Raw genomic sequence first — 13,690 nt, forward strand, 5'->3', positions numbered from 1 at the left:
GCCATGTAACACATTGGTAAAAATGCCCCTGTGCCAACTTTTTTGCAATGTGTTGCTAAGTTAATGATTATTTGCAAAAAAAAAATTAAGTTTCTCAGTTCGAACATTAAATATCTTGTTTTTGCAGTCTATTCAATTGAATATAAGTTGAAAAGGATTTTGCAAATCATTGTATTTGGTTTTTATTTACGAATAACACAACGTTCCAACTTCACTGGTTTTGGGTTTTGTAAAAAACTACTCTGTATTAAATGAAACTAAAGTCCAGCAATTGTGGTTAAACCTCTATCACATTGTCCTGTTTGATAGAAAATAAATACATGTGAATGCTTTTGTGTTGTTGTTGCTAAGATTGCGATTCACTCTCGGAAAAAAGCAACACAATCTTTTTGTCTTGAAAAAAGCCTCAACCGGTGTCTGTGCGAGACAAAATGACACAACGTGGGGGAGCCGGCGCTTTTAAAAACCACAGTGAGCCCGCTGCGTCGCGAAAAATAAAAACATCGGGGAGGGCGATGTTGGCGCAGAGAAATATACAAAGACTGTTTTTAGGCGTCTGTTTTTAGCTGCGGAGAGCTGATTTGTGAAGCCACGCAAAAGCAACAACACAACAAGAAGTGTGTCTTCCCCATGCTGAGACGCCAGGCGACACTCTGGGGACTGAAAGGTAGGAGACATGAGACGGGAAAGGAGATGTAAGGTGCAGCTCGGATGGTCTCGACGTCGACAAACACGGGGTTGGTTCAATAGTATGCTTGGCTGGAATGAGCCAGCAGCATCTTGGAGATATGTAGTTTCAGACAGCAACATGACGACTCCAACGTTTTCATTTTGCACAATTTGGAAATTACGTCTTTGTTCTTGAAGGAAATGTGACAGTTTGCAGTCTGTGGGGTTAAAAGGGGCCTTGCCTGTTCATTTCAGGGGCTTTAAAATGATCATACTGGGGCACTGCAGTAAGTTTCTTGTAATAATTGGTGTCCTGATACTAATAAGCCGCTACTTTTTCCCTACGCTTTGAACCCTTCGGGTTATAAAACGGTGCGGTCATTTTTCTTCACTAACAGCTATAATGTTTTGTATTCAACAAATAGTTTACATAAAACACGGAGAGACACTGAAAAGGTGTCTTATTGTTTGTGTTATGGCGCCATCTTTTGGACGAGTTTGCTCACTGCAGATGCTGCGGGTTGAACGTCTAAAGTATTTCCTTTTGTTTATAGTGCCTTGAACCGGAAGTACAAATACCGTTCCGTCTTCTAGTCCAGTGTTTTTCAACCTTTTTTGAGCCAAGGCACATTTTTTGCATCACTACAGCTCTTGTCTCAAAATAAGTGTACTGTGACGGAAGTGGATAATTACATATATCCATATTTAATAGTTACTTCTTTGGTATCTCCTATAGTCATATTTTAATCAGCTAATGTTTCGTCTGGTACAAAGTGCTTGCATTACGAGTGTCCTTGCTGAGAGAGTCAGAGCGTTGACTATTCTCTCTGTTGAGACTCCTATAACATTCTTGAGATAAGGGAACAAAGCGGTGCTGGTCTAGGAGACAACAGGAGGGAGGGGAAGGGGGGGGTGGAGTAGAACGTCTGGGGGAGATCGATCTTAGCTGGGCGAGGGAACGCTTCTGTACTGGATTGGTCTCACGTTTATTGTCAAAGCTTTGAGAATAAACCACAAAATACCAACTACTGCCTGGTGATCAATTTAAACTCCAGCTTATGTGCCATAAAAAGAACTTGGGAGTGACCAGCAACTTAAAATCCCTGGGAGGAAGAGCTGGTCAACGCAACAATTGTCACGACCTGTCACATCACACCGTGACTTATTTTGAGTTTATTGCTGTTTTCCTGTGTGTAATGTTTTAGTTCTTGTCTTGCGCTCCTATTTTGTTGGCTTTTTCTCTTTTTTTGGTATTTTCCTGTAGCAGTTTCATGTCTTCCTTTGAGCGATTTTGTTCTACTTGGTTTTAGCAATCAATAATATTTCAGTTGTAAATAAATAAATGATAAATGGGTTATACTTGTATAGCGCTTTTCTACCTTCAAGGTACTCAAAGCGCTTTGACAGTATTTCCACATTCACCCATTCACACACACATTCACACACTGATGGAGGGAGCTGCCATGCAAAGCTAACCAGCACCCATCAGGAGCAAGGGTGAAGTGTCTTGCCCAAGGACACAACGGGCGTGACTAGGATGGTAGAAGGTGGGGATTGAACCCCAGTAACCAGCAACCCTCCGATTGCTGGCACGGCCACTCTAACAACTTCGCCACGCCGTCCCCAGTTGTTTTTATCCTTCTTTGTGGGGACATTGTTGATTGTCATGTCATGTTCGGATGTTCATTGTGGACACTGTCTTTGCTCTACAGTAAGTCTTTGCTGTCATCCAGCATTCTGTTTTTGTTTACTTTGCAGCCAGTTCAGTTTTAGTTTCGTTCTGCATAGCCTTCCCTAAGCTTCAATGCCTTTTCTTAGGGGCACTCACCTTTTGTTTATTTTTGGTTTAAGAGTTAGACATATTTTTACCTGCACACTGCCTCCCGCTGTTTCCGACATCTACAAAACAATTAGCTACCTGCTGCCACCTACTGATATGGAAGAGTATTACACGGTTACTCTGCCGAGCTCTAGACAGCACCGACACTCAACAACAACACATAATTTGCAGACTATAATTACTGGTTTGCAAAAAATATTTTTAACCCAAATAGGTGAAAATTAGATAATCTCCCACGGCACACCAGACTGTATCTCACGGCACAATAGTGTGCCGCGGCACAGTGGTTGAAAAACACTGTTCTAGTCGTACATAGCGATTCTACTCTATTGGGTTCTTCCTTATACACGTATAATAAATACATTAATTCATAATATATAATTATTATTAATGATAATAATTAAACATATATATATATATATATATATATATATAGGTGAAATTAAAATTTGTTTTATATTGTGCCAAGGTTTGTGTATTCCCTGCAATTACATTTACAAGGTGAAAGTAATATATGACATAGGCTCGTTACATACAACTCAAAATCTATTCTTTTGATATAATTTTGATGATTATCTCACTTTGCATGTATGAGTTTATCACATCTTGAATCCACATTTGAAGTTGAATTGCCGACATTAAAGAACTTTTGCACAATATCAAAACATTTTGAGTTCCACCTGTGTATTCATACAAAGATTATCGATTTATAATCGAGTAATGAGGTGCCCAAAGATTGCCACCCTTACTACACAGTACTCATACTGTAAGAAATGGTTGTATGCAATATGCGTTTGTGTACATGTGTGTGTACGCGTTCCTTCATTCTCGTTTACGGTGTGTATGGTCACATATACTACGTGGTCAAAAGTTTACATATACTGTACTTGTAAAGAACATAATGTCATGGCTGTCTTGAGTTTCCAATCATTTCTACAACTCTTATTTGTTTGTGATAGAGTGATTGGAGCACATACTTGTTGGTCACAAAAAACATTCATAAAGTTTGGTTATTTTATGAATTTATTATGAGTCTACTGAAAATGTGACCAAATCTGCTGGGTCTTGGGCGCAGTTGGGTGTTCCAACAGGACAATGACCCCAAACACACGTCCAAAAGTGGTAAAGGAATGGCTAAATCAGGCTAGAATGAGGGTTTTAGAATGGCCTTCCCAAAGTCCTGACTTAAACGTGTGGACAATGATGAAGAAACAAGTCCATGTCAGAAAACCAACATATTTAGCTGAACTGCACCAATTTTGTCAAGAGGAGTGGTCAAAAATTCAACCAGAAGCTTATGGATGGCTATCAAAAGCGCCTTATTGTAGTAAAAACTTTCGAGGGACATGTAAGCAAATATTAACTTTGCTGTATGTATACTTTTGACCCAGCAGATTTGCTCACATTTTCAGTAGACCCATAATAAATTCATAAAAGAATCAAACTTCATGAATGTTTTTTGTGACCAACAAGTATGTGCTCCAATCACTATCACATAAAAATAAGAGTTGTAGAAATGATTGGAAACTCAAGACAGCCATGACATTATGTTCTTTACAAGTGTATGTAAACTTTTGATCGCGACTGTACATGTGATTTTGGAGTTTTTCATTTTCAATAAATTCGCAAGAATTTCTACATTTCTGTTTTTTTCTGTCCAAGATGGGATGCAGAGTGTACATTAATAAAAAAATCAAAATGAACTTTTTTGATTTTAGCAAATGGCCGCAATGAAACAAAGAGAGAACATTTTAAAGAGGTCTAATACTTTCCGAGCCAATTGTATAATGCACCATTGCAATTATCTAGGGAGCATAAAGTATATCCTGAAAAACATTATGCCCGTCGAAATAAATAATCTTTAATGACATCAAGTTGTCAAAAGTTGTTTTTAAAATTTGTGACTTTTGACATGACCTTATAATAAATGGTATTGTCATTGTTTAATAGGGTGTTATGTACAACATGTACAGTATGTTAAATAACAATACGTCTATACACTGTAGACTCCATCAGAAGGGTCACACAGTTTAAAGAGGCCCTAGTACACAAAAACAACTTTTCTTACCTATTGGTACCTGATTTTGTGTATCTGCCTAAGTCTGAAAAATTTGAAATCCAACCATTTAAGCATGGCGGCGATATTTATAAAACAATCTTGCCCTCCTTCTGCTAAACTAACCGTTTGGAATGATCACCTGTGATTTTTTTTCCACTGTGATAACTTAAGCAGATTATCCATATATGGTAGAAATGAGAGATGTCCGATATTGGCTTTTTTGCCGATATCCAATATTCCGATATTGTCCAACTCTTAATTACCGATTCCGATATCAACCGATACCGATATATACAGTCGTGGAATTAACACATTATTATGCCTAATTTTGTTATGATGCCCCGCTGGATGCATTAAACAATGTAACAAGGTTTTCCAAAATAAATCAACTGAAGTTATGGAAAAAAATGCCAACATGGCACTGCCATATTTATTATTGAAGTCACAAAGTGCATTTTTTTTTTTAACATGACTCAAAACAGCAGCTTGGAATTTGGGACATGCTCTCCCTGAGAGAGCATGAGGAGGTTGAGCTGGGGGTAGGGGGTAGCGGGGGGTGTATATTGTAGCGTCCCGGAAGAGTTAGTGCTGCAAGGGGTTCTGGGCATTTGTTCTGTTGTGTTTATGTTGTGTTACGGTGCGGATGTTCTCCGGAAATGTGTTTGTCATTGTTGTTTGGTGTGGGTTCACAGTGTGGCGCATATTTGTAACAGTGTTAAAGTTGTTTATACCTCACCCTCAGTGTGACCTGTATGGCTGTTGACCAAGTATGCTTTGCATTCACTTGTGTGTGTGAAAAGCCGTAAGTATTATGTGATTGGGCCGGCACGCAAAGGCAGTGCCTTTAAGGTTTATTGGCGCTCTGTACTTCTCCCTACGTCCGTGTACCACTACGTAAAGCGGCGTTTAAAAAAATCATAAATTTTACTTTTTGAAACCGATACCGATAATTTCCGATATTACATTTTAAAGCATTTATCGGCCGATAATATCGGCAGCCCGATATTATCAGACATCTCTAGTAGAAATGTACCCAAAGGTCTTTGCGCGGGTCCACCATTGTAGTCCGACGCTGTAGTCAATCCCGTTTTGTCCAATTTTGTTCTCTATCCTCTTGTTGTGGGGCAGACTGGCTCGCTTATATCGGTCAGTAGAATCCATATGGAAGCGCTAAAAACTACAAGGGAGAAGATGCTGTCAAAGTGGAGGCACGTAAATAAGACCGCCCACAAAACGGCGCATCCTGAAGAGACAGCCAGAAAGCGGCTTGAAGACGGCCTGTAAAACATAATCAATGCAGAATATTGACCAAAGAACCACCATCACATGTTATGTAGACCACAAGGAAGTAGTAGAAACAAATCGTAATATGACCCCTTTAGAGGTAACCGTTTGCTCTGATAGGCGTTTGAAGTGACCAATCAGGAAGGAGGGGAGTTTCTGTGCCGTGTTTTCAATGCCAGCTCCTAATAGCCAAAAAGAAATACAACGCGGGCGCAAAGGAAGTCACTCACAGAGAAGTCAGGCATGCGCGGAAGGGTTTTCATGCATGCAAATTTTGCCACTCTTTTCTACGCCATGCTACAGACTGTTGTTCTCCTTCGGCAGGAATCTGGCGTGTTTACAGTGCATCCGGAAAGTGTTCACTTTTTCCACATTTTGTTATGTTACAACCTTCTTCCAAAATGGAATACATTTTAATTTTTTTCCTCAAAATTCTACGCACATAATTACAATGTGAAAAGGTTGTTTTTTTTCTTACTTTTTTAGAATTTGTGGCAAATGTATTAAGAAACAAAAACTACCGTATTTTCCAGACCATAGGCTGCACCGGATTATAAGGCACACTGCCGATCAATGGTCTATTTTTTGTATCTTTTTTCATATATAAAGCGCACCGGATTAAAGGGTGCATTAATGGAATCTTTTTTTTTTTTTTTTTCTAAATTGAAAACACTTCTTTGTGGTCTGCATCAGTGGTCCCCAACCACCGGTTCGTGGATCGATTGGTACTGAGCCGTACAAGAATTTAAAAAAATAAAATAAATGAAAAAATAAAAATGTATTTTTATTTTATTTATTTATTAAATCAACATAAAAAAACACAAGATACACTTACAATTAGTGCACCAACCCAAAAAACCTCCCTCCCCCATTCACACTCATTCACAAAAAAGGGTTGTTTCTTTCTGTTATTAGTATGTCTGGTTCCTACATTATATATCAATATATAACAATACAGTCTGCAGGGATACAGTCTGTAAGCACACATGATTGTATTTTTTTATGACAAAAAAAATAAAAAATGAAAATAAATCCCCCCCCCCGGTCCGTGGGACAAATTTTCAAGCGTTGACCGGTCTGCAGTTACAAAAAGGTTGAGGACCACTGGTCTACATAACATGTGATGGTAGTTCTTTGGTCAAAATGTTGCATAGATTATTTTTTACAGATCATCTTCAAGCCACTTTCTGACAGTCGCTTCCGGATGCGCCGTTTTGTGGGCGGTCTTATTTACGTGGCTCACCTTCGTCAGCGTCTTCTCCCCGTCATCTTTGTTGTAGCGGTGTAGCGTGCAAGGACGGGAGTGGAAGAAGTGTCGAAAGATGGAGCTAACTGTTTTAATGACATTCAGACTTTACTTAAATCAATAACGGAGCAGCATCTCCTCATCCGGAAACAACAACACAGGAAATATGTCCCGTGAAAAACCGTCCTACCGGAACTCTAATAACTAAAGTTCCTTGGGTGAATAATTTAAACTCACTACACCGGTATGTTTTAGCGCTTTCATGGCGAGTTTACTGACAGATATAAGTAAGAACTTTACACTACTTTATATTAGAAATGGCAACAGCAGAGGATGAATGTCCCATAACAAGAATATAGAGGAAAAAGAAGAAGCCTATCGACTACAAAGGCGGACGCGCGCAATTTTTCAGGATTTATGCAGATCCCAAATACAGATCAGCAGGTACCAGAAGGTAAGAAAAGTTGCATTTGTATAATATTGTAAAACAAAATGCCAGATAACATGTCTTACCTTATACACACACCATGATAATACTCGTATGTTGAAGCACATCAAGCGGTGCGGCTTCATAGCTTACCAAAGTCGTACTAAAACATTTCGAAAGATTTTTGAGTGCCGTGTGCAGTGTTCTATATTTTCAATGGAACATATAAAAATGTTGGTGTTGTTTACTTGAGTCATATTGCCATAATAGTGCAGTCAAACATAAGAGATATGTGTAGACTCTGTTTGGACTGTAAGAGATATGTGTAGACTGCACTATTATGGCAATATGACTCAAGTAAACAACACCAACATTTTTATATGTTCCATTGAAAATATAGAACACTGCACACGGCACTCAAAAATCTTTCGAAATGTTTTAGTACGACTTTGGTAAGCTATGAAGCCGCACCGCTTGATGTGCTTCAACATACGAGTATTATTATGGTGTGTTTATAAGGTAAGACATGTTATCTGGTCACACTTATCATTACACTATATACCAAATAAAATTGCTTCGAGGTCGGTAAGAGAAAACAGAATTATTCCGTACGTTAGGTGCACTTTCGAGTTTTGAGAAAAAAAAAAAAAAATTAAGTGCGCCTTATAGTTCGGAAAATACGGTAATATATAACATGTACATAAGTATTCACAGCCTTTGCCATGAGAATGAACATAAATGTATATCAATCAGAGTGTGTGTAATCAGGTCTGCTGTCAGAAAAATTGTATGTAAATTATCAAAAAACTTTCTGTTCCCTGAGTTCCCAGTGAACAGACAAGAGGCTGTCTTTGTTGCACCAAGCCAAAGGCTTGTAAAATTCTATTGTGTACGTTGGGAGGTGACGGGAGGGGTTATCAATTGTCATCCAAGACCTGACCAAGCTCGATCCAGGACCAGTCCAAGCCTGAGGCATCTTTTTCTTTTGTGTTAATGTGAACAAAAACAAGGGCTGTTTACATACCCCCCATTCCTTTAGAACAGTGGTTCTTAACCTGGGTTCGATCGAACCCTAGGGGTTCGTTGAGTCTGTCTCAGGGGTTCGGCGAAGGTCAAGACACACCCGACTCATCGTGTAAATAAAAACTTCTTCCTATCACTGTGTTATGGATACCCCCAAACAATTTTACCTTTAATTTTCCATCTGATTTGCAGGTGTGTAAATGGTAGAATAATTATGTATAAGTTATCACACAACTCTTATGCTTAAAGGCCGTTGCTATAGTTATTATCAATTGCGCTGAAGTTGTACTTTTCTATCTGTGCAAAGGCACAACTTGTAATCTTGCTTTGCGAGTTGTCTTGTGTCAGCAGTTTGTTTTCAGACCCTGCCTGCTGACAGCCAAGGACGGACATCAAGTACTTTAACACAGACAAAACAGAGACAGGGCAAAATCACGAGTGTCAGCACATTTCCATTCTGAATAATCATGTATTGTATCTACTGGGGCTGCTTGTATTACCCCTCCCTTCAGAAGCAGCCTCAGTGATGTTAACTAGGGACCTCCCGAATAAATAGAGGACCACGTGGGACTGTACCTTAGAGCGTAGGGTGAAACTGTAACTGAGTGTACAGCCCAATACGTCTCTCCTCATGAGTAAAATTCAACTCTGTCTCTGCTTGATTCCTTTCTTCTTGTCTTGTGTAATAGATAGTTCGGTGTTTGAACCTGACAGTAATTTGTTGTGAGTTCATGCACTGTGTTGGTTTTGTTCTTGGAACAAGGTGATGTTCATGCACGGTTCATTTTGTGCACCAGTAAAAAAACATATAACTTTGTTTTGAATTAAAAAAATATATATATAATAATATTTTTCACTAAAGAAGGGTTCGGTGAATGCGCCTATGAAACTGGTGGGGTTCGGTACCTCCAACAAGGTTAAGAACCACTGCTTTAGAAACAGCTGTTGTTATGTAAACAGGGAATATCCAAATAAAAGAGACGTGAACCTTTTTCCGTGAGAGCGTTGGTGACACTGTCAGAGGTTACAGGTCGACACGTTTCTCCTCAAATTGAAGTGAAGTGAAGTGAATTTATATTTACATTGCGCTTTTTTCTAGTGACTCAAAGCACTTTACATAGTGAAACCCAATATCTAAGTTGCATTCAAACCAGTGTGGGTGGCACTGGGAGCAGGTGGGTAAAGTGTCTTGCCCAAAGACACAACGGCAGTGACTAGAATGGCGAAAGCGGGAATCGAACCTGGAACCCTCAAGTTGCTGGCACGGCCACTCTACCAACCGAGCTATGACGAGCAAAATTGAATTCTGTCTCTGTTTATTTCCTTGCTTCTTGTCTTGTTTAATAGATGTCATCGATGTTTGAACCTGACATCTGCGTAAATTGACAGCCTATTGAGCAGGGGTCCCCAAACGGACCGCGGGCCCGATACGGCCCCCCAGCGTCCAAAATCCAGCCCGAGGGAAGTCCCAAGTTAAAAAAAAAATAAAATAAAAAATGAATAAATATATATATATATTTTTTTACATTTGTCCTTACTAGTCCATTTTCTACCGTCTCCTAGCCACTCAGGCAAATCATATTGTCTAAAAATGCATTGTACCATCGATAACGTGACATGCAGCAAGTGCGCTCTTTAAGTCAATTAGTGCGCGAGGAATATATATGTATGAATACACATATACATATATATATATATATATATATATATATATATATATATATATATATATATATATATATGTATACACACACATATAGACACATACATATATATATATATATATATATATATATATATATGTATACACACACATATAGACACATACATATATATATATATATATATATATATATATATATATATATATATAATATATATATATATATATATATATATATATATATATATGTATACACACACATATAGACACATACATATATATATACATATATATATACATACATACACATATACATACACTATCTTTCAAAAGTTTGGGGTCACATTGAAATGTCCTTATTTTTGAAGGAAAAGCACTGTACTTTTCAATGAAGATAACTTTAAACTAGTCTTAACTTTAAAGAAATACACTCTATACATTGCTAATGTGGTAAATGACTATTCTAGCTGCAAATGTCTGTTTTTTGGTGCAATATCTACATAGGTGTATAGAGGCCCATTTCCAGCAACTATCACTCCAGTGTTCTAATGGTACAATGTGTTTGCTCATTGGCTCAGAAGGCTAATTGATGATTAGAAAACCCTTGTGCAATCATGTTCACACATCTGAAAACAGTTTAGCTCGTTACAGAAGCCACAAAACTGACCTTCCTTTGAGCAAATTGAGTTTCTGGAGCATCACATTTGTGGGGTCAATTAAACGCTCAAAATGGCCAGAAAAAGAGAACTTTCATCTGAAACTCGACAGTCCATTCTTGTTCTTAGAAATGAAGGCTATTCCACAAAATTCTTTGGGTGACCCCAAACTTTTGAACGGTAGTGTATATATACAGTATATATATATATATACACATCTTTACACATATACATATATATATACATATATACACATACATATATATACATGGACATATACATATATACACACACATATATACACATTTACATATAATATATATATATATATATATATATATATATATATATATATATATATATATATATATATATATATATATATATATATATATATATATATATATATATATATATATATATATATATATATATAGCGCTGCCCCCAGCCAAATTGTTTTACCCCAATGCGGCCCCGGAGTCAAAAAGTTTGGGGACCCCTGCTATTGAGGGTTCTTTCTGATTAGGGACAGACAGACAACTTAAAATACACCTACAGACACAAATTAGTGCACTCGCACGAAAATTGGATTACACGCGCACAGATTGAGATACACATTTGCAAATAATTCTGCCACATTAATGCTGCCGTACAAATGCCCTGTCATCAATGAGCGATAGCAAGGGCCACATGTGTGATTCCTTGCCCAGCGACAGCCCCGTGTTGTTCTTGTCGTACCCGTGATGTTGTAGAAGTAGTTGAAGCAGTTGAGGTTGAGGCCGCAGGGCTCCTCCTCGCTGCTGTTTGGACAAAGTCTTCCCACGCTGGGAGAGCGCAGCGTGTACGCCAAGCGCGCGCGGCTCTTGCTCCTGGTGCACGGCTGAAACGAGAGAAACGAGAGACGGGACCAGGTCAATAGGTTTGTAAGTTCCTCCTGCTCCGGCCCGGCTGCACCAAATGATAATATAAATACATTTAATAAAGTCAAATACAAATAAGGCAACAAATGATAATGATAAATGGGTTATACTTGTATAGCGCTTTTCTACCTTCAAGGTACTCAAAGCGCTTTGACAGTATTTCCACATTCACCCATTCACACACACATTCACACACTGATGGAGGGAGCTGCCATGCAAGGCGCTACCAGCACCCATCAGGAGCAAGGGTGAAGTGTCTTGCCCAAGGACACAACGGACGTGACTAGGAAGGTAGAAGGTGGGAATTGAACCCCAGTAACCAGCAACACTCCGATTGCTGGCACAGCCACTCTACAACAAGAGAAGTATCCTACACTTCTCTTTTGTAAAGTAAATCTGAACAGCCGATATAGGCATCTACTTCTACTATATGATTTGCCTGAGAAGCTGGACAGGACAAAAAAAAAAAAAAAAAGGTTAGGAAGTGCGCCGAAAAAGAACAACTTATTCCCGACCTCAGCGTTCTCAAGCACTTTGTGTTGGATCTTCCTAATCATTGCATTATTCTCGCAGTGACACTCCAAAACAAACCTCGAAAATTTTGACGAGGCAGAATCAGCAGGGGAGTGACATCAACTGAGCTGCCTCCATCTTTGCTCTTATGTATTCTACTCAGCGTTCCATAAGTGGCTCTCGTCTCCTCTAATGTCTCACATTCAATATTGGCAAATTTCCCATGGGTGGGAGAGGGGGGGGGGGGGACTTGCTTCTGGATTCTTGCGGCTAATTGGACCGCCGGGCTTTTTAAGTCAAGACAAAGACGCTGCAGGAGTCTCGTCTTTGGAGGGCTCCTCTAGCGCTTCTTGATTAAAAATAAAACAACAACCTTCCCAGAAAGCGGCACATGATACGTCTGAGGTGAGACACGGAGGTTCTGCCGCCACGTTAACCCCGTAATGCTCCGCCAGAACACTGGCAGTCTCCGGCGTGAATCCATCACTGACGGCATGAATAAAAGATGCGCCGGGCCCCGCTGGAGCCTCGGCTGGCTCCGTGTCGAGATTGCGACGCCGGGAAGTCGGCGTGTCGAGCGCTTTGGGAGAGAATGGGATGTGATTAACAACATTGTTGCGCCGCTGTGAGAACAGCGGGCGAAACCAGAACCATCAGGACGGCTTTTTTAAAAACAGAAGAAGCGGGAATTGAGGGTGTCGGGGGCAGAGGTGTGAGTACAAGAAGATCCGACACCGCTGCGTGTTTTTCCAAAAAGGAGGAACAAAGCCAACCGTGTAGGTGGGAACCTTGCTGCTGTGTCTATGTGTTTCTGCACAAAAAAATAAAGTCTGTTGGCAAAGTGCACACACTTTGACAGGCTCTTGGAAAAGGCAAACCAGAGGTCGCCATGTAGGAAGACATGAACTTTTGCCTTCGCTGAGCTTAAACACACTGCAAAAACTGATATCTACTGGCCTACTGAAATGAAATTTTCTTATTTAAACGGGGAAAGCAGGTCCATTCTATGTGTCATACTTGATCATTTCGCGATATTGCCATATTTTTGCTGAAAAGAATTAGTAGAGAACATCGACGATAAAGTTTGCAACTTTTGGTCGCAGATAAAAATGCCTTGCCTGTACCGGAAGTAGCGTGACGTCACAGGTTGTGGAGCGCCTCACATCTGCACATTGTTTACAATCATGACCACCAGCAGCGAGAGTGATTCGGACCGAGAAAGCGACGATTATCCCATTAATTTGAGCGAGGATGAAAGATTTGTGGATGAGGAAAGTGAGAGTGAAGGATTAGAGGGCAGTGGAAGCGATTCAGATAGGGAAGATGCTGTGAGAGGCGGGTGGGACCTGATATTCAGCTGGGAATGACTAAAACAGTAAATAAACACAA

The 13,690-nt window shown here is 39.5% G+C and overlaps 1 protein-coding gene across 1 annotated transcript in view; it reads right to left on the reverse strand.

Moving 5' to 3' along the window:
• thsd7ab (thrombospondin, type I, domain containing 7Ab) overlaps positions 1-13,690 on the reverse strand; it is a 621,850-nt gene that overhangs the window by 82,455 nt on the left and 525,705 nt on the right. The window contains exon 20 of the mRNA XM_062062699.1: positions 11,607-11,748. Within this exon, the coding sequence (XP_061918683.1) occupies positions 11,607-11,748 (142 nt within the window). The remainder of the gene's footprint in view (positions 1-11,606; positions 11,749-13,690) is intronic.

The sequence above is a fragment of the Entelurus aequoreus genome, linkage group LG11, assembly GCF_033978785.1.
Source record: "Entelurus aequoreus isolate RoL-2023_Sb linkage group LG11, RoL_Eaeq_v1.1, whole genome shotgun sequence".
Classification (NCBI taxonomy): Eukaryota; Metazoa; Chordata; class Actinopteri; order Syngnathiformes; family Syngnathidae; genus Entelurus; species Entelurus aequoreus.